The sequence below is a fragment of the Lissotriton vulgaris genome, chromosome 10 (genome assembly GCF_964263255.1).
Source record: "Lissotriton vulgaris chromosome 10, aLisVul1.2, whole genome shotgun sequence".
Classification (NCBI taxonomy): Eukaryota; Metazoa; Chordata; class Amphibia; order Caudata; family Salamandridae; genus Lissotriton; species Lissotriton vulgaris.
In genome coordinates this window covers 370,521,281-370,544,773 of record NC_141698.1, presented here as the reverse complement: position 1 = coordinate 370,544,773, position 23,493 = coordinate 370,521,281, and the positions used below count along the sequence as shown (strand labels likewise).

The 23,493-nt window shown below is 41.7% G+C and overlaps 1 protein-coding gene across 2 annotated transcripts in view; it reads right to left on the bottom strand.

Moving 5' to 3' along the window:
• Window positions 1–23,493, bottom strand: part of SBK1 (SH3 domain binding kinase 1) — a 175,774-nt gene that overhangs the window by 49,520 nt on the left and 102,761 nt on the right. Inside the window, exon 2 of one of the 2 annotated variants that reach the window (XM_086941194.1) lies at window positions 14,763–14,965. In XM_086941194.1, coding sequence (XP_086797320.1) covers window positions 14,763–14,958 — 196 coding nt within the window. In that variant the 5' untranslated portion in view covers window positions 14,959–14,965. Of the gene's footprint in view, window positions 1–14,762; window positions 14,986–23,493 lie in introns of those variants that run through there. The other variant, XM_086941193.1, reaches the window with a different exon arrangement.

The window sequence follows — 23,493 nt, the reverse complement described above, 5'->3', positions numbered from 1 at the left end:
AAAGTGCCTCAGCACATCAGCCCGGAGACCTCCGTATCAGGTTAAGGTGGTATGTTAAATGCAGTAAACCCTGCACTTACCCAGGCTCAGTATTATGGACGCGCAGGGGGAGTGACTGAGGAGCTGCACCACTGGTCAGCCGACCAGCGTGTCAAGCCTCCTCCCAATATGGCCGCCACAAGGATCCCTAGCTACCCAGCGGCACCTCTACAGCCGTCCTGGGCAAAGAAAGAGAAGAAGGAGTTCCCCCGCGGTGCTGTTGCCACCCAAAACACACGGAGAGAAGAAATGCAGGGCAGAGTAAAAGAACAAGAACGCCCAGCTTTCCACCTCTGGCGAACAAACAGGAGAGGAAGCAGGCAGGAAGCAGAGGGAAAAGCAGGCAAGAAGCACAGCAAGGTAGGACTGACCCAAGATGAAATACAGCCTGTCCCAAAAGCGGCCAGAAATATAGAGTGAAGCGCTAGCAGTCAGCGCGTTGTAGCGGTAACCAAAAGCGACCCCAAATAGAGGCAGGGAGAGGACGCGCTAGTAGTCAGCGCAAAGCTGAGGGAGGGCAACAAGATAAAGCGCTAGCAGTCAGCGCGGTGGGAAGTTCCACAAGCAATCTAGAAATAAAGACTAAAAAGGCGCGCTAGTAATCAGCTCTAACACAAAAGTTAAAAGTGAACAGAAAAAGCACCAACACGCTCGTAATCAGCGCGCAGCGTCAGTGGTTAAAAGTCAGCCTTAAATTAAAAGTGCCTCAGCACATCAGCCCGGAGACCTCCGTCTCAGGTTAAGGTGGTATGTTAAATGCAGTAATTCATCAGTCTTAATCAAATATATTTACAGTGAAACTCTGCAAACAAAATCACTGCAATGTATTTTTTAATAGGAGGGATGGATCTATGAATGATTCTGACAAGAGAATTTGTTTAATTCTTTTTCTCAAGGCGCTGTAGTTGGCTTTGTTGTGGAAGGGGAAAGGCGCGTGCTCCTCAGCTGGAGTCTTAAGACCCTGAAGCACCTATATCCTTTTGAGCAGCAGTGAACTCTGAGGACTTGGAAATGGCTTTTGATGGATAAGCACAGGCCGCGTCCTTGAATGTGTTATGTTACTGGGGTATTTTCAGGACCTCCCAGTGGATGCTCTTGTGGTTGATGAAGAGAGCTTGAAGGTGGTTCTTAAGTATTTGCGGTCATCTAGGGATTTCAAGGTTGTAGTGATGAAATCTCAGGTTTCTCTGCAGCTGCAGGTCTTGCTACTCTGAATCACATCCAAAGGACGATTTGGTGTATGGGTAGCCCAACCTCGACTGAGTTTGTGTAGTCAAATTGGGAGTTGAATGCAGTTATCACTATCACCAAACAGTAATTATGGGGAGATTTCACGGAAGTCATATTGGAATGGGCATAGCTAGGGACAGGAAGTGTTGACCATATATTTCATGCAGATAATGAAGGCAATTTTTGAGTTGATGGAGACCCTCTGCTGTTCATTTTGATTCTCCACTTCAACAAACTGATCTCAGAGAAGAGGCAAAGTTTTATTCGATAGGGAGTTAATGGTACATTTGACGCTGAGGATATTGCTCAGATATTGATGCTAACTGGTGATGCTGGGAAGTCCTGTAAAAACACTCAGAAAGCAAAATTGTGGTGTGTTCCAGAGAAGAAAAAGAGGTCCAAAACACTAGAGAAACTACCTCCACACTGTGCACCTCTAGCAGAAACATAGATCAGATTTCCTGTAGTTCCGTTTTTGGGTACAGAGCACTCGAATGCTCTGCATCCAATAATGAGAGCAGGTCCAATCATTTACTGCTGAAAACTCAACAATTTAGATACCCTTTTGACTAACCTCGAATCTTGATCACCAAGGTCACTTAGCCCATTAGTGGCAGAAGCAGAACCGGCCCACAGCATCGCCTTGGAATGCCTCACATGACCATCTTGTGTCAATCGTCCAAAGCCCATTGATAACCAACAGATCCACTGGCTGCAGGTTGGTAGAATAAGGGATTAGGATCCAGCTCCCCAACTGTGTCGAATTATAACACAATGAAGTAACATTACATCTTGGCACAAATGTTGCCTGCAATCATCAAGGAAGGCCTAATGGACGACAGACCTCAAACTGGATTTGGTTATAGTTGTCACATACAGCACTGGTAATTACAATACATTTTCTGACTAACTGCCCCATCTAAGGGCAACTAGACAATGCTCTAAACAACTTTAGATCAACGTAAGGTCCTGATTCCGAATACAGCCGACTAACTATAGGAGACTTTGAAGTGGAGAGAATAACACCTATTGAGGGTCATACACAACTATGTAAACAATTCTTTTAATAAATAAATCATTTATTGAGTTTGGAATGGACTGGATTGAAATATAGGATTAAAATGCCATTGTTTGACTGTGGGTGATAATATCTTTACAGACTAAAGCCCGCAAGCACATCGCCATTCCAAAGTTGGGAAAACATTTCTGATTTGCTAAAACAACCATTTATCTTTGACAGAGATCTGAGGACAGAAAAACCTTCGACCCTGAGAAATGCAAAACTCTCCCAATCAGGAACGTAGCACTTAAGCCTCCGCATATGACACTTCAAGCAGGTGAGGCTGTCAGGTGCAGGGCTTCATTGTGATTTCAAGACTTTTATAGTCACTGCACCTACAACCGAACGTAAACCTAGATACTCGTGGAGTGTTGAGTGGACTCTGATAATATATATGGGTTAAGATCAAGATAGCATGAAGCTGTATCATGAAGGTGGTCCAAGAGGCTTTAAGCATCTTTGTTGCCCTGTTTTAGGACCGCCTCCAAGACTGCAAGGCCTGCACATTTTACCCCAACACACATTATGTGAGGCGCTGTTCCATACACTAAACAAACGTTCGTGCAGAAAGGGTGGCAGAGGAATTAAAAAAAGGTATTGAAGTAAGTATAAATATACAACAGTATGCATATGAAGGGCAGTGAAAGGGAATGAGAAAGGTGAGCACACTTGGCAATAAACAAAAAATAGCTACTAATGGGGAAAACAGCACTCACAAGCATCCCTCGTGTTTCGCTTTTTGAGAAGATCTAGATTCATGCAGCAGTACTGTGTATTTAAACTTAATTCCTGTCAGGATTTAGATCCAGTGAAATTTCCTCAAGATATGGGTAGAAATCAAAAAAATTTGATACTGCCTATAACAACCACTGCAGCAGCATTCGCTGTCTTTTGCAGCCAGTGTATATGTTTACTATATAGACAGGTAGTATATATTTCTTAAGTCGATCTTGGCTGCAATGATTGCTCAAACAATTGTGTGTCTTTATTGACCTACGAAGAATCTTTGTATTTTGTTTAGGAGCCAGATGTTTTTGGTTTTTTGTACTTGTTTGTGCATTTTCAGTTTGGAGTCAAATGAGATGCTTACCATGCCATCTTAAAGGTGTGGTTAATGAAGGAATCGCCTGAAGTGATCTGTGACTATGCTGTTGGTACTGGTGTAAAGGGGAGCATAGAACATAAAAGCAGAAGTAGATTTTCATGTATTTGCTCCCTTGGTGTATATCCATTTGCTCATGATTGATTGAGCACGTCTGTGTGTCCCACCAGTTAATTCTAAAAAGATTCTGTTTCAAAATACAAATTCTGTTTGTAGTCTTTACAGGTTGGAAGCCAAAGCCCAGTTCTGCATAGGGATCATGAAGATACCTATTTTATTTGGGAATACAAATGCTAAATCATGTGCCATTATAAACAATAGCTTATTTTCTTTTCTTATTAAACGATAGGTACAAACAAAAAATTGATGCTTTGGGAATAGAAAGCGAAAAATAAAAATTATCAATTTTTTGGAAGCAGATTAACCGGCAAATGTTTTAAAAATGAGTTGTAAAATGAGTCATTTTTAACAGAAAATTAAGACCGGGTACTTTTGGTCCTGGGATTGAGGAAGGTAGTACTCTTAATGCATGATTCCTTCTACTCCTTCAGTATCTGTGCTTTTACAAGAAAATAACAATAGGTAGTAAACAATGATATTCTGGTTGTTTGGTGGAGCAGGAGGCCTGCTGTATATTGGTGCTCCCATCCGGCAAAACATGTTGTTCTCCCACTCTATTAAATTTGTTTTCTGGAAACGGAAACTCCGCTGGCTGCACAGAATATGTCACTTTACTCAGCACACGTTTACAACGCGTGCCATTACCCCACATTTTTTACTTTACAACGCAGGGCTTTACCGTGCATTCCATTACAGCGCATTATCCATTACAACACAATTTACTATTCTAACTCCACCGGGGCGTTGTAATGGGAAATGCGTTGTAATGGTTTCCGCTGTAAAGCCCTGCGTTGTAAAAGATTTTGAGGAGTAAAAAATGCGGGGTAATGGACTGCGTTGTAACACAGTCGTAAAGGATGTTTACTGGGTGCACCATCAGAAACCTCTGCATTGACGGCACACCTGCCAAAGGTTTGTCAGGTTACAGAAAAATCTGTCTGGCCCATTTAGGTCAGGGTGAAAGCCACTACTCCTCCTTGCCTCGGATAAGCATGGCGGCCCCGGATAGGACCATCACTCAATGTCCTCCTCAGTCATGGAGGAAACTCCCTATGTCTTGGGATCATTTTTCTGCTTTACAAGAATAAACATCCACTTTGAGAGTTTGTTTTCCCATTCTTAGCATTTAAATGACTATGGTAATGAAAGTGATACGTAGGAATGTTTATTGTCTGCGAATATCTGTAATCTTTTTGAATTTTTAACTCACAAATTCAGATAAATTAGAAGTGTTTTTATTTGCTTGGAAAAGGTGGAAATCCAAAATGGGAAGGAGTGACAAAAAGGACCCTGAATCAGTAGCCATAGAAGGGGGAAAGGAGAATAAAGATGGAAGGGAAAAGGCACATTAAGGAAGGTGTGGGAAAGAACAACAAACGAAAAATGTGAAAGGTGGACGGAAAGGGCTGAATGGGTGTAACATGAGAAGAGGCAAAAGGCAAGGGGTGCAATATCAGGAAAGGGGAGACGGATGGGAGAGCACAGTGAGTTACTCAAATTGGGACTCTCCACACAGCACTGACACTACTATTCAAAATTGTCCATGGCATGTTCCCTGCCAATCTTTCTAGCACTTTTATTCACTATCGGTTACAGTGGATCAGTGCTGCACATCTCTACGCTGCTTGTGTGCACCAATTTCGTTTATTTGTCCTTGTTTGTAGTTTTTAGGGATTTAAGGATGTGCACGCGTATTGCATCCTCCTGTAGGATCGGAGCCCAGAAGCAGCTGCTCAAATTCATGACTCAGTTTGCCAGTTTCTGTTAGATGTTGTTGCTATTTTGACCATTTCAGGGCCTCCATCCAAGACGGTTGCTAATTTCCACGATGACTGTGAGCTGACTAAAACATTCTGTGACATATTTCTTGCTCTCTGCAAATGATAACTCCCCGCAGTAGAAAGAAAAAACGGTGCATTGAGGGTTAGAAAAAAAGTCTTCTTCCAAGTAAAATGCACAGCGAAAATTGAATTTTTAGAGGAGTACAGAAGAAAAAGATTTGAAAATGGGCAATTCTAGGATGAAAACGGCTAATTCTAGGATGAGAATGGTCACTGTCTCTCCTGAGTAGGAACACTTGGAAAGTACAAATAGAGGGACCTTGCTACACAACAAGGTACTAAATAACCAAATATTTGGAGATTTACTGGCCATACATATTCTATTCAAAGCCCTTGATTTATTAAAGGTTGAGTGGGCACTTGTGCTGCACTACATAACTTTGAACTGGTCCTGCAAGGCTTTAGAAAAGCAAGTAAAGCAATTCAATGCTTCGAGTTGGTTTGCGCCACACAAGTACCTGTGCAAATCCGTCAAGAGACCTGGTTGTGTTTCTAGGAATACCAGTTCAATTATATACATATGACATACTTGACCCCTCCACCGACTCCAAGTTGTTCATGGAGGGGGAGTCCCGGGCTTGCTCGAGGTGTGGGAAACTCAATGTTGGATTTGCTCATATGACGTGGGACTGCCCGAGACTATGGAATTTCTGGGAGGTGCTCATCGCTACACTGAACTGAGTTCTGGAACGCTCTCTCCCATGTAACACAGAGGTTTGTCACCTTGCCCTATTCCCCAGGCCTAAGAAGCGTAAGGTTGGCACTAAATTTATATACCTTGCTTTGATCCTGGCGAAACAGGGTATTTATATATATCCCTGAAGTGGATGTCCAAAGCGGGCCCCACCGTTGCCGCTTGGGAGCTGCATATGGATGCATGGTCCAGGGCAGAGGAGAGGGCACTAATGAGGGAGGATGCTCATGGATTCGGGCGTTGCCCCTTGGCGGAATTCTGGACAGAGATGCTCCGTGCCTGGGACTCACGACGGGCTGCTGTGGTGAATGGATAGATAATGGACATACAAGTGGCAGACATGGTTGTGGCATCATCTCCTTGAGTGGTCTGTTTAGGATGGAGAAAGGAATGATTTGATGTAACAAACTATTTCCCCCTCACTACACTCCTTTCCCCAGCAAAAAGCTTTCTCGTATTGGTAATCCTCCTGTTAAGTAGCACTCTATTGTCGGACTCCCCCACCCACCCCCCCCCCCATGCCCACCAGGTGAAGTTGTGGTTTCATTTAATTTCTTGTTTTACTGGCATTGATTGCATCTTTTACTATATTGACTTTACTAGACGTGTATCTGCAGTCATGACTCCCTGAGGACCAGGATGTTAAAGACAACTGGGCATGCGAATGTAAGTGGCTGTAGGATCCTGAAGTGCGACAGATGCGAACATGGCACGTCTAATATGGAGCGCACCGTCATTGGTTGAAGGGATAGTTAAAGGTTGTAAGTACATTGATGATAAATCTTAACTGTATAATGCCTTCATGTGCTATTTGACCATCAGAATGCCGATGCTATATTCATGATGTAATGCTACTCTTGTGAACCTGTGTTTATTGTAAGGTCAAAAACCTGCTCCTGCTAAAACTTGCATTATTGAATTATCTTTCTTAAATGACAATAAAAACATGTTTAAAAAATAAAAAAAACTACCAGTACAAATCTTTAGTTAAGCAGCCCCAATGTGTCTCTTTTGCAGCTCAGCCCATTTGGGACCATACGTACACTGGTGTTTACATCTGCCAGTGAGGTTAGTTAAAGCAATTTTGGAATACCCCTTCACTTACGGGTGTATTTTACCGACTGCCCATGATCCTGTACTGGTTCAGGCTGTGAGCTGGAGTGCTGAACAGGCCTATAGTTTTGGGCGTGTAGGTTGCACGTAGTTAGTGACTCGGTCCTGAATGGTTGGTGACAGGGCACCTGTGAGGGTAGAATGTAGGATTCTGGTATCACGAGTGAGCGATAGTTCCTGCAGTAGAACCCGCAGGGACCAGAGTAGGTGAGATGGTCTTGTCACGTGTTTCACAATGACTGACAGACTGGGGTATCCTCAGCTCAGTACATTGAAACCTAACGCACTGGGTATTAAATGATGTAAAGGCATCAGGAATACGAATTCTTAAGCGATATAATCTTGATAAAGTGGATCTCTAGGAGACATGCTTTTTGGGTGGATTATCCTTGGCAGGCATGCACGGTACCATTCATCTCAAGGACTGCAGGGACCATGCTCCAGGAGGCTTCGTGTTCCTACTCATAAATGTTCTTTTAGCCTTAAAGTGTGCTGTGATTGGACGAGAAAACAATTCTGAGTGGGACATGCTATGTAGAAACAACAAGCTGCCAAGGCTCCCTATAAATGAATCGTTATGAGTTTTTAAAAGCACTTTCACATGACTTCCTGATTACTTAATGGAAAAATGCAGCACTTTTTTTCTTACCAGAATACATATGTGAAATTTAGATCTAAGCTTGGAAGTGTGTATTTGAAGAAGATCAATGGGATTTTTCTATTCAACTGATGAGTGGGCATACCCTTTCAGGAAATAATATGTGTTCTTCCTGGTGATGCAGTATTTAAAAACGATTTCAATTTGCGTTTTTAACAACACTACACCTTGAAAATCTACTACCCAATATTTTTAATTTATCTCTGCACAAATGCCTTCCATTAGTAACCAAAGTGACACATCCGTCTTCCCTCGAATATTTAAAAGAACACTTTTCGTTAGCAGTTCTTAATACTAATTCTCACTCTGGTTTCACCTTAAGAAATTATGCAAAAAAGATGGCACATGTTAAGATCCAAGCTGGCATCCATTTGCACCAGGCAAACCTACAATAAAGCCAGCATGGCAACTAAGAAAAGCTACACTAGCAACACAATATAAAATGCTGATATCGCAACTGAATAAATCTGCAAAATGTTGAAAGATAGACACAATAAATCCCTAATTCCCAGGCATTGCACACAACCTCTCAAACTAAGTGCCAGAAGAGTCATCAATCCTTCTTGAACAAAGTCCAAACCATCAGGAAGGTAATTCACTACTTCCTAGCAGAATGTTATCTGTAAAGTGATGTCCCGACTTCCAGATTATTGGCTTTCTTGTATTTCCCAGCAAATGAGTTTCCTGTCACTTAGTAGTGCAACAGAAAACTACTTCTCAAGGCTGGTAAAATTAGAGGTTTATGTAGCCAAGAACCACATGCATATTCAAGCATACGTGCTTAATCAATCCCCTTGCGGCCATGTTCTCTTCCATCTTCCATTAATTCTTACATTAATAAAGAATTCACATGTGTAAGACTTCTGAATAAGGTTTGGGAAAATGGAAGAGCCCAGGAGAAGAAATAATGAAGTGACTATTACGTTTATCCTACTCCTTCAGCTCTTTCTTATTCCCAACCTGTGTGTACATATAGTGTGACAAAAGAGAGAAGAACAAGCCGCACTGACATTTACTGAAATAGATTTATTAAGATAGCTAGAACAAATTCTGCATTGTCTTCTGATGTCACTGGAGTTAGACTTTGCACCTGCTGAAACTCATGGCAGTCATGAACAGAGGGGTCCCGGACTGAAAGGGTTGATTTATATACAATATAGAGTAGAATAGAATAGTTGAGACAAGAAGCAAACAAATGAGGTTACGATGTTTTAATTCACAAAGTACCTATGTCAACCATTACATGGTTATGCAATTTTTTGAGAAATTTTTCTTTTGCTTTATCAAAATGTCAAGTGCCCACATAGGGAAGGGAGGGAAGTGATGTGAGGAAGTTGAGTGCACAAGAGTGACGTTTTATAAACAATAAACAATTTACATTATATACATATTGAGTTGGTCTCCGTAGTTTAGGAGCCACTTAGCAAAATTCATTCGTCAATGTTTTTAATCACAAAGAGCAGTATCTCCTTTATTAGGCTGTACGGATCCTGATTCACCGTAGGAGTAAGATCAAGGGGATAGTCTACGTTTCGACCCTATAAAAGTGTAGGGTATTTCGCCCTTACAAAACGGGTCTTCATCAGGACAGAGGGATGGTGGGCAAACCTCCTTTAGGAAGGAGGACCGATAAGGTGGCCATCCGGTTGAGTCAGGATTACCTCGAAGTTAAACTCAGGTCGCAGGTCGGGATCGCTATCATTGGATCGTGGTCTTAGTAAACAAAATGTGCCTGCATACACGGGTTCTCGTGGCGTTCAATGGAGACAGCTCAAGGAACCAGGAAGTCTCGTGGCAGAACAGGGCTATGGTACCTAGACAGGGAGATGGACTCGTCCAAAGGAGGGACAGAGTTTCAGGGGTCAGGAACGACAGTCACCAAAGGTCTACTGACTCTTTGAAGTCCAAAGGTCTACTAACTCCTTGAAGTCTAACTCACTGGTCATCAGAGACACGATCCAGCTAGAAGATGTCCGGTACTAAGGGAAAGACGGTGTTGCAACCCAATGCTTTCGAAATGTTGATTAATATCAAAAGATACATTTGACCCAAGAATATGTTCCCTGGATGGATTGCTTTATTACTGCACTGGAAGACGATGAGCCTCCTGTATACGGTTTCTAAGCTCCTAAACTTACATTGCGCCACTTCTTCCTCAGACTGCAAAGCAAATATGAAATACGGTCACTATCGATCTGCATAAGTAAAGGGGATTTCTTTTTAAAAGACAGTGGGTGTTATTTACGAAGGTATTTTGTAGGTGGGGCCATAAAGACGATAAGCATTGCATCTGCTTAGTTGCTATTATAAAAGCCAGCAGGCGCTGTGCAAATGGCAACGTGCTGCCTGAGCACCCACAAAACCCTTGATAAATGATTCAGAGTTGTGATGGTTGTACAAAATGAGCAGGCTTCCACTGATGGTTGTTCCACATACAAGATAAGCAATACTGGTGAAGCCCAGGTTTTGCAAATTGCTAGTGGCACAAAATGCATGACCTCAACCAGGACAAAAAAACTAGCTAAGTGAGAACAGTAAGGCCATGGACCTCAGATGCACTTACTAGAGAAGAGAACATTCATCTTAGTTTTAATTGAACAAATAAGTATTACTTATCTTATGATACCTTTCAGCTGTTTCCAGCACTCCTGGTCACTGTGTTCTCTTACAGAGCATCAACATTGCCTGTGTTGGAAGTAAGCAGATTTCTGGTTCAATTCCTTTCTCTCAAGAAGACCACTATTTACTAAAAGAGGGCAGATCCACACAATTCTGCAGTCTTGGCGCTCAGCATTTTCTTTTTCTTTTTCTTTTTAAATTATTCTTATTTAACAATCATACAAAATAAACACCAGTGACGCTGTACTTGTCGCATTTCAGGTATAAAGCCAAAGAAACAGACAGCCTTAGCCCTCGACAGGGATCAAATTGACAAACAACGTATCTGAGCAAACCGTGACACAGAAGTTTCAGGGACAGCAGTCCAACCTGGCATCCTGTACTTGTCGCATTTCAGGTATAAAGCCAAAGAAACAGACAGCCTTAGCCCTCGACAGGGATCAAATTGACAAACAACGTATCTGAGCAAACCGTGACACAGAAGTTTCAGGGACAGCAGTCCAACCTGGCATCCACGGCAGCAGTCAGATGTTCACACAGGCCACCCCTGTATCCATTCCAACCACTCCATATTTGTTCCACTTATTCGGGCAGCCCCTATCCACGTACACCACTCTCTCTGCCAGAATGCACCAGTCCATAACTTTCTTCCAATCCTTCAAGCTTGGATGCACCACAGCCCTCCACATGCGGTCTATATTTCGCCGAATAGGACCCTTTACTCCGCACGCATTTACAACGTGTGCCATTACCCCGCGTTTTTTACTCCGCAAAAACGTTTCCAACACAGGGCTTTACAACGCAATCCATTACAACACATTGTCCTTTACAACACAAGTTACTATTCAAACTCCACTGGGGTCTTGTAATGGGGAATGCGTTTTAATGGTTTACAATGTAGAGCCTTGCGTAGTAAAAGTTTTTGCTGAGTAAAAAATGCAGGGTAATGACATGCCATGTAACGCATGCTCTTTAAAGGATGTTTCCCTATTTAACTTGGCCACCATTAGTCCCAAGGCGGCCCAAAGCCGTTCCATATTGGTAAAGTCCGATTCTTCCCACAAATTAAGTTGGCACCATTTGCCAGACAATGTCAAAGCACCTCCCCACCACCTCGCCGAGGCAGTCGAGCACCCCACTCCAATAGTCCTGAAGCATGGGGCAGCTCCATACCATATGGAAAAAGGAACCCTCCCGGCCTTCGTTTCTAGGGCACCCAGCATGGTCCGATTTGCCCATTTTAACCAGGGTAGTGCATGCTGAATCTAGAACGTATGGCCAACTCTCCAGGGGAGGCCCAAGGCCTCTTGCCATTCGTCATCTTCCAATTAGCCCAGATCATTCACCCAATGCACACAAAGCCTAATCAGGGGCATTAATAATCAATTTGTGATAGGTAAATGAGATGGCTTCTTGTGGCATATATTCATCCAATAATATATCCCCAAGCGGAAAGGACTCTGGAAGGTCCATCCCTCTAGAGATCGCTCTCCGCAGTTCACTTCTAACTGGCAAATATAGGAAGAGTTCAGTGGGAGCCAACTGGCATTCTTTCTAAAGTTCAGGAAAAGAATGTACGTCCCCACCCTTCCACAAATCGCCAACCTTTGATATCCCTATCAAATCCCATTTGTCAAACCCACCACATGTGGCCAGGGTACCCAACTGAAACTGACCCACGGGGGAGGGGGCTTGTGCAATTTTATCACCCATCCTAAGTTGTGAAGTGCAGTGTGCCAGAGGGCTATTTTGCAGCAGTGGGGCTAAGAACAGGTGCAGCTCTTGGGCCTCGGTAAAGGGCTCTAAACTGGCCTATGTTATCCTTGTCTGTTTTGAATGATGGATATTCCCTTAATAGATGAACCAAATCATTTATCAGCGTTAGTTGTGCCACCCAGTAGTACTTTTGGATGGCCGGAAGGCTATACCTCCTTCAAACCAGCTCCAAGTCAGATTTTAGAGGGCAATACGTGGGGGCCCCCGTCGCACAGGAGACTGCATATCTCAGAGTCAATGATCCGGAAGCAGGACACGGGTATCAGGTGTGGTGAGTTAAGGAGCACATAGAAAAAGTGGGGCAGGGCCATCATTTTGAAGAGGGCCTCCCTCCCAAAAAGAGACAGTGGCAAGGCGCTCTAATGTCGGACATGTAATCTCAGTGGTGATCATAATTATCCTGTAACTGTTTGGAAGCTGGCACGTGAATTCCAGTAGATAACGTAATGTTGTGGAAAGGTGTATACAAGAAAACTGTATCAGACTAAACATGTACAAATTCAATTCTTACTCCCCAGTCAAGGCACAGTCTCCATGGTTATTCACCAGAATATGCGTCCTTCATATTTAAGGCCACTCAAATGTCTTAGTCATCTGAACAGAACGTTGTCAATAGATGGCCAGTTTGATTGAACGCCCAGTCAAACAACAGATCTCCGCATCATTTTATATAAATTCAACCTTTTCTGTCATAGCAATTCCTGGCTAAAACTGCCCTTGTTGAGCAATTCAAACTTGTCTTTTGCAATTCCCTTCATTGAAGTGCTACAAATGAACTAATAACTCCACGCCAAGGTGCAGTGTTTTACTACTACGGACAGATATTTCTTTCAAACTTCACACCCCAATCCAAAGATTATTTGTGGTCATGTGCCATCCTATCCTTTCATCCAATTTGCCAAATATATTCTAGGCATCTATCTTCACCATTCCAATAGAAACACACTCAGGGCCTAATTATAAGTATGGAGGTCCGATGACTGCCAGGCTCATGGCGGTGTGTCTGTGGAAGTCGAACCAGCACTGCACCGGCGATCTGACCGCCCTATTACGAGTTGGACTGTCGGAACCTTATTGGACCACTGGCTCCGCCAGGGAACCGCTTCTTCCTGGTGGTGGTGCAGCGGACAAGGCCATTGTAAGATGCAGGTGGTGACGCTGCAGCACTGCCATGCATATTACAAGTTTAGGACCACCAGCGTTTTCATAGACCAGCTGGCAATGCTGAAATGGAGGGACCACTACAGTGCCCCCTGTGCCCCGTCAGCCTAGTGATGCATGCAGGGGGGCACTACATGTGTTCTTCTGTATGCATACACCCTAGTTCCTGCATGGCATGGACCTTTAAGTCCATGCTGTACAGGAACCTGTGTGGTGTTCCGAATGCAATGCTTTTTTTTAAGGCATCTCCACCTCTGAAAGAGGCACCGATGCGGGAACCGCCATGCCGTCTGCTTGCCAGGCCACAAAATTACTTGTAATCTGGTGGGCAGGCGCAGTGACTCTTGGCGGAGGGGGGGCCTGGCGGTGGCAGGCTATCCGCCCCTGCACCACCAAAAGTAATATTCGGGGCCTTATTATTTCTAGGATCAACAAGAAGACAGCTGGTGAGAACCCATCACACATGTGGGACCCAGGAAATTGAGCTCTTTATCACACTACCTCAAAAACATCAGCAACCTCAAACCTTCAAAACAATCATTGAAAGCTGGCTGCAGCACCTTGGTGAATAGCCATATCTATAACCTCACCTCAGTCTGCCTTCTCATCCTGGTTCACAGATTCCTAATAGTTTAAGCACTTTATAAAAGCACAGATAAATAAATATTTTTAATAAATTACGGATAGAGTAAAAATATGTTCCTCTGCTGTTGCCCAACAACAGGCCGTAGTAAAATACCACCTTCCAATAGGAATCAATTTGACGCAACATAGTAACCTTTTTTCCTGTAGTCACTAATAATGGGTAGAAAGTAACAATTGCCTTAAAGCAGTGACCACCCGCCACCATAATAAAACAACACTCAAATGAGAACTTTTTAGACCCTATATAATTGCGTACCTTTTTAACTAGCGAAGATTAGAAAGCAGGCAAAGAATAAATCCCTTTTCAAGACTTAGGGCCTGATTTAGAATTGGGGAGATGGGATACTCTGTCTCAAGCATGAAGTACATCCTATTAGCCATATTACAAGTGCCATAGCATATAATGTACTTGTAATACGGCAGACAGGATATAGGTTGCATTTTTGACAGACTATGGTATTTGCCAAATTTTAGATCAGGCCCTTAATTCTCACTTCATAACTGAACTAATATTAGAACACAAGTATTCCCAATCAATCAAGACCAATGGATATGGGGTCTTGCTCACGGAAAACAATATAAGAGGACTTAAAATGTCTAGCTGTGCCCACAACGCTAGTATGAAGAAACATATTTCCAACAGTGGACATGTGAAAATAACAGAGGAAACTAATAAGGCAATGGCAGCTAGCTTCTCACATTACCTGTGCCTTTGTGGGATACAAGGTCCACCTTCCCATAGGTGCCTTTCCCAAGCTCCCGGATGAGGTCATAATGCTTGTAGATGTCGGCACCAGACAGGGTGCGGATAGCCAGAGACTGCATGTCCTCGGTGATGAGGGGCACTCCACAACAGGCCAGCTTCCGGGTTGGCTCCTGCTCCATGGAGCCCACGTTCATCTTGCCACTGTAAAGAGAAGATGGCATAGAGTGACGCTGGATGAGTAATGACTTGTTCTGCTGACTTACAGCAGCCTCACAGAATTATTCAGATACATACATAGTCACCAAATGAGCCAGCAAAAAAATGACAGCAAGCAATTATCCAAGTGAAAACACCCACAACGCTCACAAATAAGAATAGCAAGCATATGCTTGAGAACCAATTGTTCATTGCAGGTGTTGACTCATTGCCTGTAAGTGAATGTAGTCCGTAGAACCTTCATGAATAAAACTACAATCAGAGGAATTTGATGTTCATGCATGCTGAGGAAATTTCCCTCTTTTATATCAGTATACATCATGGTACACAATTCAGTATCATGACTTGTTATAAAACTGTTGCTTATATGCATATTCATAGTATAGTGATGCAGAAGTGAAGCATCCGATTCAAATGTGGATAAAAACTAGACCCCCCCACGCCCCCTTCCTTGCGAACCCCCCTAGGAACCAAATCAAGATCTTGAAATGCTTTAATCCTGACCCAACATTGAAAGGAAAATAGTGACCAGTTTCCAAATGAAGCTTTGACCAAGAGAAATGAATTACTCCAATTGCCAAAAATAAATGAGTGGACTAACTTCACTTCCTCAGACCTTCTCAGGGAATGACCATAGCCTATTGATAGCTGATAAGATCCCCCGACACTATTGTAAATTATCTTTAGCTATATTTTTTAGATGAGCAGACAATCAGATTTTGGTATACCACAGGACTCACAAATTTCCCCATCTATAGTCACACACACTGAGGGATTTCACATTACATTCCAAACAGCATGGTTTATTTCTAAATTTTGCAACTCTATGCCCAAGTACTGAGAGGCCCTACCTCTTAACAAAACGTATTTGCAACATAAAATAAAATTTGACTTCGTTGGTATCTTATACACATCTCCTAAACTACGTTTGTCCATTCTCCAGTTTAACCACATTTGGTTTTCCTCTCCACTAGTTTACAATGTTTGATTTAGAATCCTCTTTTTCCGCCATATTAGTTTTCTGCACAATTATCCAGTTACGATCATCTACCTCAATAAATGTCATCCCTTTTCTCTTAATTTACCTCTCTATGTACAATCTTTGTTTCCCTTGCATTTGGTCTGTAGTTCTTCTGTCCACCCACATAGGTCCACTGTTAACAAACCATGGAGTCATCAACTTAGAATTTGCAACCTTCTCTCTTTGGACACAAAAAGATACATTTCAGTGTTGAAATTTGACTTATTTCGATATTCCCACAAGAAATCTTTGAAATTATTCGTGTATGACATCACATTTGCTACAGACAACTACTTGTAATGACAAATCTAATTACCCTTTCCACTAGATGCCTATAGTCTGTGTTGGGCACGCCTATTTCCTGTTTGTCCATAAAATCACATATTTGTCTTGAGGTGAATTGCAACACGTTGTCTGCCAAAATCCCTTCAGAAGAGCCCTCATCTTTAAAATCTTAAGTAATAAACCCATTTACTCCTTCCATTGTCACACGACTTGGGTTTTCAAGGTAATCCATTAGAGAATGATAACTAGGCAAACAAATTATATATTTATTTTGTTTACCCAAAGTACGCACCAATCCCCTGAGACAAAGGTAGGTGACTGAGGACTAACTCACTTTTTGCATATCATTAACAATACTTCAATGTCTCCTGTTTGCTCATCCATGTCCAACCACCCAAATCATGATTTTCCTATTCTCCTTTTAGGCGCGCTGCGACCAGGATATTCTTCATCAGCTAAAAAAATGACACTATCTTTTAAACTCGTAATCAGTATGATATGATCTCTTCTGCATACTTCACATGTGTTAAATCATATCTCGCTCTTTAAAACTCCTCCCTTTCACAATATAAATTCTCACGATCCACCTATCTATTCAAATATTTGTTGCTACACTCTCTTCATTGTCACATATTTTCCATGAAGCCCTTCCACTCTCTTTTAAAGCCAACTCTTTCACAACCATCATCGTCAACCAGACTATTATCCCCACTTCATCTCACCCTTCTCCATCACTAGACAACCTGATGCAGACGTGAACCACATTTTCAACACTTTCATACGCTGCATCGAAAAACTGTATTCCATACCTTGAAATCACTTTCTCCCAGACACCTAGAATCTTGTAATAATATGGCTAGCAGAAAGTAGTGCTATTTTTTCAATAACGAAAAAATGTAATTCATATTCTGTCTGCCTACAGCAATTGTACCAATATTTCCCAGGCTATCCACCATTTCGATAAAGCTGCTACTATCCCTACATCGCTGGCATCAGTAGTAGCAATGGTATGACATTTTGAGCAAACATTTCCATTTTAGGAGCATTTTAGATCCTTAAACACTTAATTTATCGTCTCATTAATAATGCTCTCTCTCATGCATTACTTCCCTCGTGGCTTCTAACACATTGGCATACTTGTCCACACATCTTGGATTGTATTCTCCCAATCCATTGCATTTCTCTTTCTTTACCATCTTTTCCCATTCTTTCAACAATCTCATCACCTTTATTAATGAAGTAATGTTCATATTCTGAATCCATTTGCAATAGCCCATAACCTTGGAAATACAGTCATTATTTATCCCATCTTTTCCCTTTCTTCCAACCATCCCATCACCTTTATTAATGAAGTCATGTTCATATTCTGAATCCATTTTCAATGGCCCATAACCTTGGAATACAGACATTGTTCATTCATCCCTTTAAAAAATATCTTGCATTAAACATTAGAATACCAATGTCACAGATTGTAACCCAAGTTACATCATGCAGTAGCGCTATGCCCAACCAGAGTAATAATCAATGCCAAGAGCTAAGAATTTCATGTAGGTTCACTCTGTGGTATGCTGATAACAGATTTAGTAACCTGAAAACCTTGCCCTGACTCTTGAAATGCAACATCTCTGAGGTGTTGTGCCACAGCTATAAATACAATTTTTTGGATTTGACCACATAGCATACAACTATGGTGCAGTTCTAGAATATCATTGTGAATATTTTCTAACATAAATATTGTGTCCTAAATATAATTCAAAAGAAATATGGCCTCTTTAGATTTACTAATAACAAGTATACACTCAATATGGTGATATTTTTGTTAACAATATTTATGTACGAGATTATTTTTATATTCAATATAATAACATAAAATCAAGACATTTTTAAATATTGTTTATTAATACTCAACATCTGGCCAATACATTTCATGGTCTCATTAACATTTTAAAAAGGAGACACTGTTATTTTAAAACAGTCAGTGTTTTTTTCTTGATGTTTCCCAACAAGCTGTATGTTTAGTGTGTTAAACACCGCTGCTGAAACATAAAGCAACTTATTTGGGTAACATTTTAATTATATACATATTACCATCATAACGGAGACATCAGCGGGTAGCGCTATGGGCGGGGAGGCAGCGAGGGATTAGTTATGTACACTAGGCGACAAGGGGGGTGCGCGGCGAGCGGTGCACCGGACACCTAGGTTGGTACACAAACAAAATACTGTAACATAGGCGCCAAGGAGGTTGGAGACATGAGTGCTCGGGAGAAGGATTAATTAATTGCAAGTTTATATAGCGCTAGGATCGACTCCCGGAGGAGTATCTCCGCGCTTCGACCGCTGCGAAACCCTTCCTGGCTTCCCTGAGAGATGGTCCCTTAATGGGTATCTCCAGGGTGAGACCAGGCATCCCCGGCGGTCTGGTGGGGCCGTTAGTGAAGATGAGGCAAGCTAATGCCCAGAGTTGCCGAGTGTGATCGCTGATCAGAGTGGGCACCGAGGCGAGAGAATTATCGAGTCCGCTGACCCTGGTCCAGAAACCTGCCGCTTCGGGAATCGAACCCTGGTCCTGGGCCGTCCTCTGCTCTCGGGTCTGCCGCCTCTAACCAGTGAGCCACACTACTTCACAGGAATGCGGGGGGAGGGTCAATGGGGGGAGACGGGACGGGGAGGGAATCGGAATGTGCTGTATAATTGCGAACAGGCCGCAGTCTGCTGGTTCTGCTTTGTTACAACAGACTTTACAGTTGTTCTATAAAAATCACTTCTGTACACAGGACTGGGATGCTTAGGTTCCCTTGCAAAAAAGGTGTGCTTAGGAGCCTACCCTGCTCTTTGTATTGTTCATGCGTACTGTTGCAACGCTGAGTGGCATTTTATTCTGTGCATGCACTGCACATTTAGCATAGCTACAAAAATCTAATGTTTGAAATGTTGCACTAGTTGTATTGCTTAAATAACATAAATGCCAATAAACACATTTGACAAAAAAAATCATAACGGAGACATCTCATGTTTGTCCTAAAATGGGTATACATAATTAGTGTGTTAGTAGTTTATTCCCGATCTGTTAAATTTTGAAACTCTTGTGAAATCTGTGAATCAAATGACACAATTGTGTGACATCTTCGTAATCTTGAGATGGGTGGCCCTGTGCTTGTATGTCTATACTCCATGTACGCCATTCAACCATTGGGCATAGGTCAGTCTTCATAATTACACTCACTTGGATCTGGTGACTTACATTATGTGCATTCATCTATGTGTGCACTTTAGTGGCCTGCCATTAGAGTTTTTTCCTGCTAGTAGCAGTATAGGCTCATCCAAATTCTGTACGCTCTTCTTATCACCCCCTTTATATTCTGCAGGTTATTTATTACAGTGTTTTCAGTTTCTGCCCATTTCAGTAGACATGCCAACCACTGTTCAAATCTAACCATCTCGGTGTATGTCCATTGCATAGCAATTGATCTTTCTGCTGGTAACAATATTAAACCTATACATTTACATCTAGCGTTTGCTTTCTTATTCTTATTCATGTGGTCCAGCAGGTAAGTCTTTTATACAATTAGGCTTGCTTTCTTGCCCTGTCAGTCCTGTAGTTGGTGATTACATTTCAATATTCTTCAATAACTGTGCAACTCCAGACAATATGTTTAAAATGTACATCATTATTATAACGACATCTCGGGCATACTAAGTGCGTCCTATTTTGATAAATCTTTGTCTTCCTGGAAATCCAGTCACAAAATTCCATTGAAGGTCTGTGCGTTCTTTATCTAGATGTATTTGCCATTTAGATCTATGATGCAGTAGGTCACTTTTTGACATTCCCACCAATGTGTGGTACTGTAAAGATATTAATTTTTCCCTTTACCGATCAAGAATGCTTGTTCCATAGCTTCATGGGTCGGCAGTTCAGTCACAGCCTTCTGTTAAATTAATTGTGCTCACACTGTACAGCCATAATCTAGGAACTGCCATACCTGAATATTGTATTTTGATCTTAAATCATCAAGTAATTTCAAGATACCAGTTCAAAAGAAGCCTCCTGCTCTAAACAAGCCAGATTTCAGTCACACTAGTCCCTACTGATTTGGCAGTGCAGCTTACGCGATAAGTGTACCATGATAGTAATTTGGGTGGTAATGCTACTATTGTAAGTGTCCTTTTTAAGCATCTACCCCAATATGATTTGGAAGTGCATAAGAAACCATGTGGGTTTTCATCTTTTCTCGCCTTTATCCATATTGGGTTGAGCACCCAATTTTTATTCAAGCAACTCAGACTCAGATGTGCTCTTTTCTGAGAACCACGTCAACATAAGTTTACACATAAGAGCATCTTGCCCCATTATTTGAGGTCCAAAACCATGTAGGCAACCCATGCAAAAGATTCAGTCCTCCAAATTACGTCCTCCTGCAATGATCTATCAATATAGTTTTGCAATGGTGCATTCTCCGAGTTCGGTACGTATCTTGCCTTGTGGGCTACAGATGAGCTCGTTTTTTTAAATATTATCTTATGAATAAACTATTGAATAGTCCTAACTTACTGGTGAATACTTCAGGGTATTTCGTAACAATCCAGTCAGTTGCTTCAACTTCCCTATTACTGTCAATTACTATGGCAGGGTCCCTTGGACTGAAATCCAAGATTACACGAAAATCTTTCTGGTGTCTCCAACCTAAAACTTTTGACATACTCTCTTTTATATACATTTCCTTCCTTATACTTTATGTAAGATCATGTCATTCCTAACAACTCATTTGTTACCCGCCTTACCCCCCCATTTTCATATCTGGCAATACTAAATGACTTTCCTTTTAAATTTCCAATATACGATTCCCCACATATTAATGTGTACAAGCTGCCTGATTCGGCTAACATTTTTATATTCCCTCCAATACTTAAACCACATTGGGTGGTTTACTCAATTTGTCTGTACTTTTCATGTTCAATCTTATTTGGTATTGGTCTTCGTTTATGTTGTTCATCATCATTAATCTCTAAAAACACTTGAACATTTTCACACATCTTCCACTACCTTTACCATTTGTAAAGTCCTTCTACATTGTTGCAAAGTGTGCCTTTTACAATAACACCACACAGGATTCCATGGTAAATGCCAAATGGCACAATGCAATTTTAGCGCCTACATATATATGCCCAATACTTGAGACATGGGATACTCGGTATGTAACAAATGCCTTCCCTCAGCATATCCGAATAACTACTTCCTTCACCACCTTCGAGTGGTCCCTCAAACAATGCCATGAAAGGAACCCCTAGGTACTCGAATATACATTGTAGAAGAACTTTCATAAATGAGTACATGACCCTATAGCCACATGGTGTTTGATTTGCCATCACCCACACATCAAATTCTTCCAACTCCCTCACTAGGATCATATAAAGCTGCCACTCAGACGCCATTTCTTTACTGCCTATGGATGTCGTGGTAAACATCCTGTCCTTTGTTGTAGTACAGAATGGGGTATGCTTATCTTTCAAATGTAATGCTGTACAAACGGGTGTATTACTGCTACTGTCATCCCTGAAACTTTTATGCGAAACTTTAAATGGTATACTGTTGAGAAATAATTCTATTTATCACTGCACTGCTCAAATGCTAAACTGCTATGTAAAGCACTCGGACACCCAGCTAACCCTTGTTGGTTCTACATCAAAACTAAAAGAACAAAATAAACAAAATTCTTTAAATTTTTGGTGTAGAAAAATTGTCTATGTTTGTGGAAGTTAGACACTTCGCTCATGGTTGGTTATTATTAGTGAACAAACACCAATAGGTTCAAATCATATATTCAACAAAGTAGTATCAAGTCTGTGAATTATTTTCAATAACACACAGATATGTGTTCATTCAAATGAATAACAAATTTCCACCAATGGGAAGCCTAGTTTTGTCTACTACATTATTTGCTGGTACTGCTTTCTATATTCATTACCCTTCTGGAAAAACAAGAGTACAGAATGGATAGCGTGTATAATAACTCAATAGTGTCATCTCGCAGAACTGGTCACAATTGTAAACTACTTGGCCATACTCATTGTGATTTATTGTCATGGGTAACAAAACTGAAGCAACCAAATGAAATGATTGCTAAGACTGCACAAGTTTTGAATGCAGTAATCTTATTTGGCAAACTTGAATTCCACTGGAAGTCCAACTGATCATGTTAATACTACTTCTGGTTCACAATGCCAAATTGGTTTACGCTGCAAAGCAATGTACCTTTGAAATTTGCATTTGTTGTGTGAGAGACTCTGGCCAACCCATCAGAACTTTAATTTTTTCATAAGGATTCTGCTTTTTCCACTCTAAATCAAAATCAAATATTCTCAGTACAAAATATTTCAAACATGTGCCAAGTCCTGCTTATCGTACGGCCAAGCAAAAATTAGTCAAAGTCATTACTGCTCACCTTTAAGACTAATCGGCTTTATCATGCTGAGCAGCATGGCTAAATAAGAAAAAAAGCATATCACGCGGCTGGCTGCATCATTTTGTATGTGTGCACATCATGCAAACAAAATGTGTGGCCACTTTTTTTTCTTTCTATTTGCTGATTCGAGTGAGGTTACGAAATAAAAAGAAAATATGTGCAAAAGCGTTCTTTTACAGCATGGATGTGGGAAGTAACATGGAGGGCACAGGTGGGGAGAAACAACACTTGACGTGGGGAGAGGCAACAGCGACAAAGAAGGGGAGTGAACAGGTGGGGTAAACACCAGAGAGGGCCAGGGTCTGGAAAAGAAACAGTGGGTGAGATACCAACGTGGAGGGGGCAGTGGAGATGTACACAGACAAGAAAGCAACGGGGTACGACAAGAGAGTCAACTATAACATGGGGTTTGGGAGAGGCGCACGGGTGAAAATTACCACTGAAAACCACATGCACTTGAAAAATAAGCAGTGGAAACATTTAAACCAGCAAATCAAAAGAGACAGTAAAGAGGCTATACTACGGGAGGGACATACACAAGGCTGACAAGCTGGGGCATGAATAACGAGCAGGGAAAGGAGAGAGACAGGAAAGCCAACCAATAGTAAGCAATGGGCAGGCTCTGAGTCATTGTGTGATCTTGGTAAGCCCACAATGTCTTTCGCTGTAGGCTTGACCTAAAAGCATGTGTCTGCAACGACAATGCACCATTGGAACTGACTGCAGGATAAGGGAAAAGA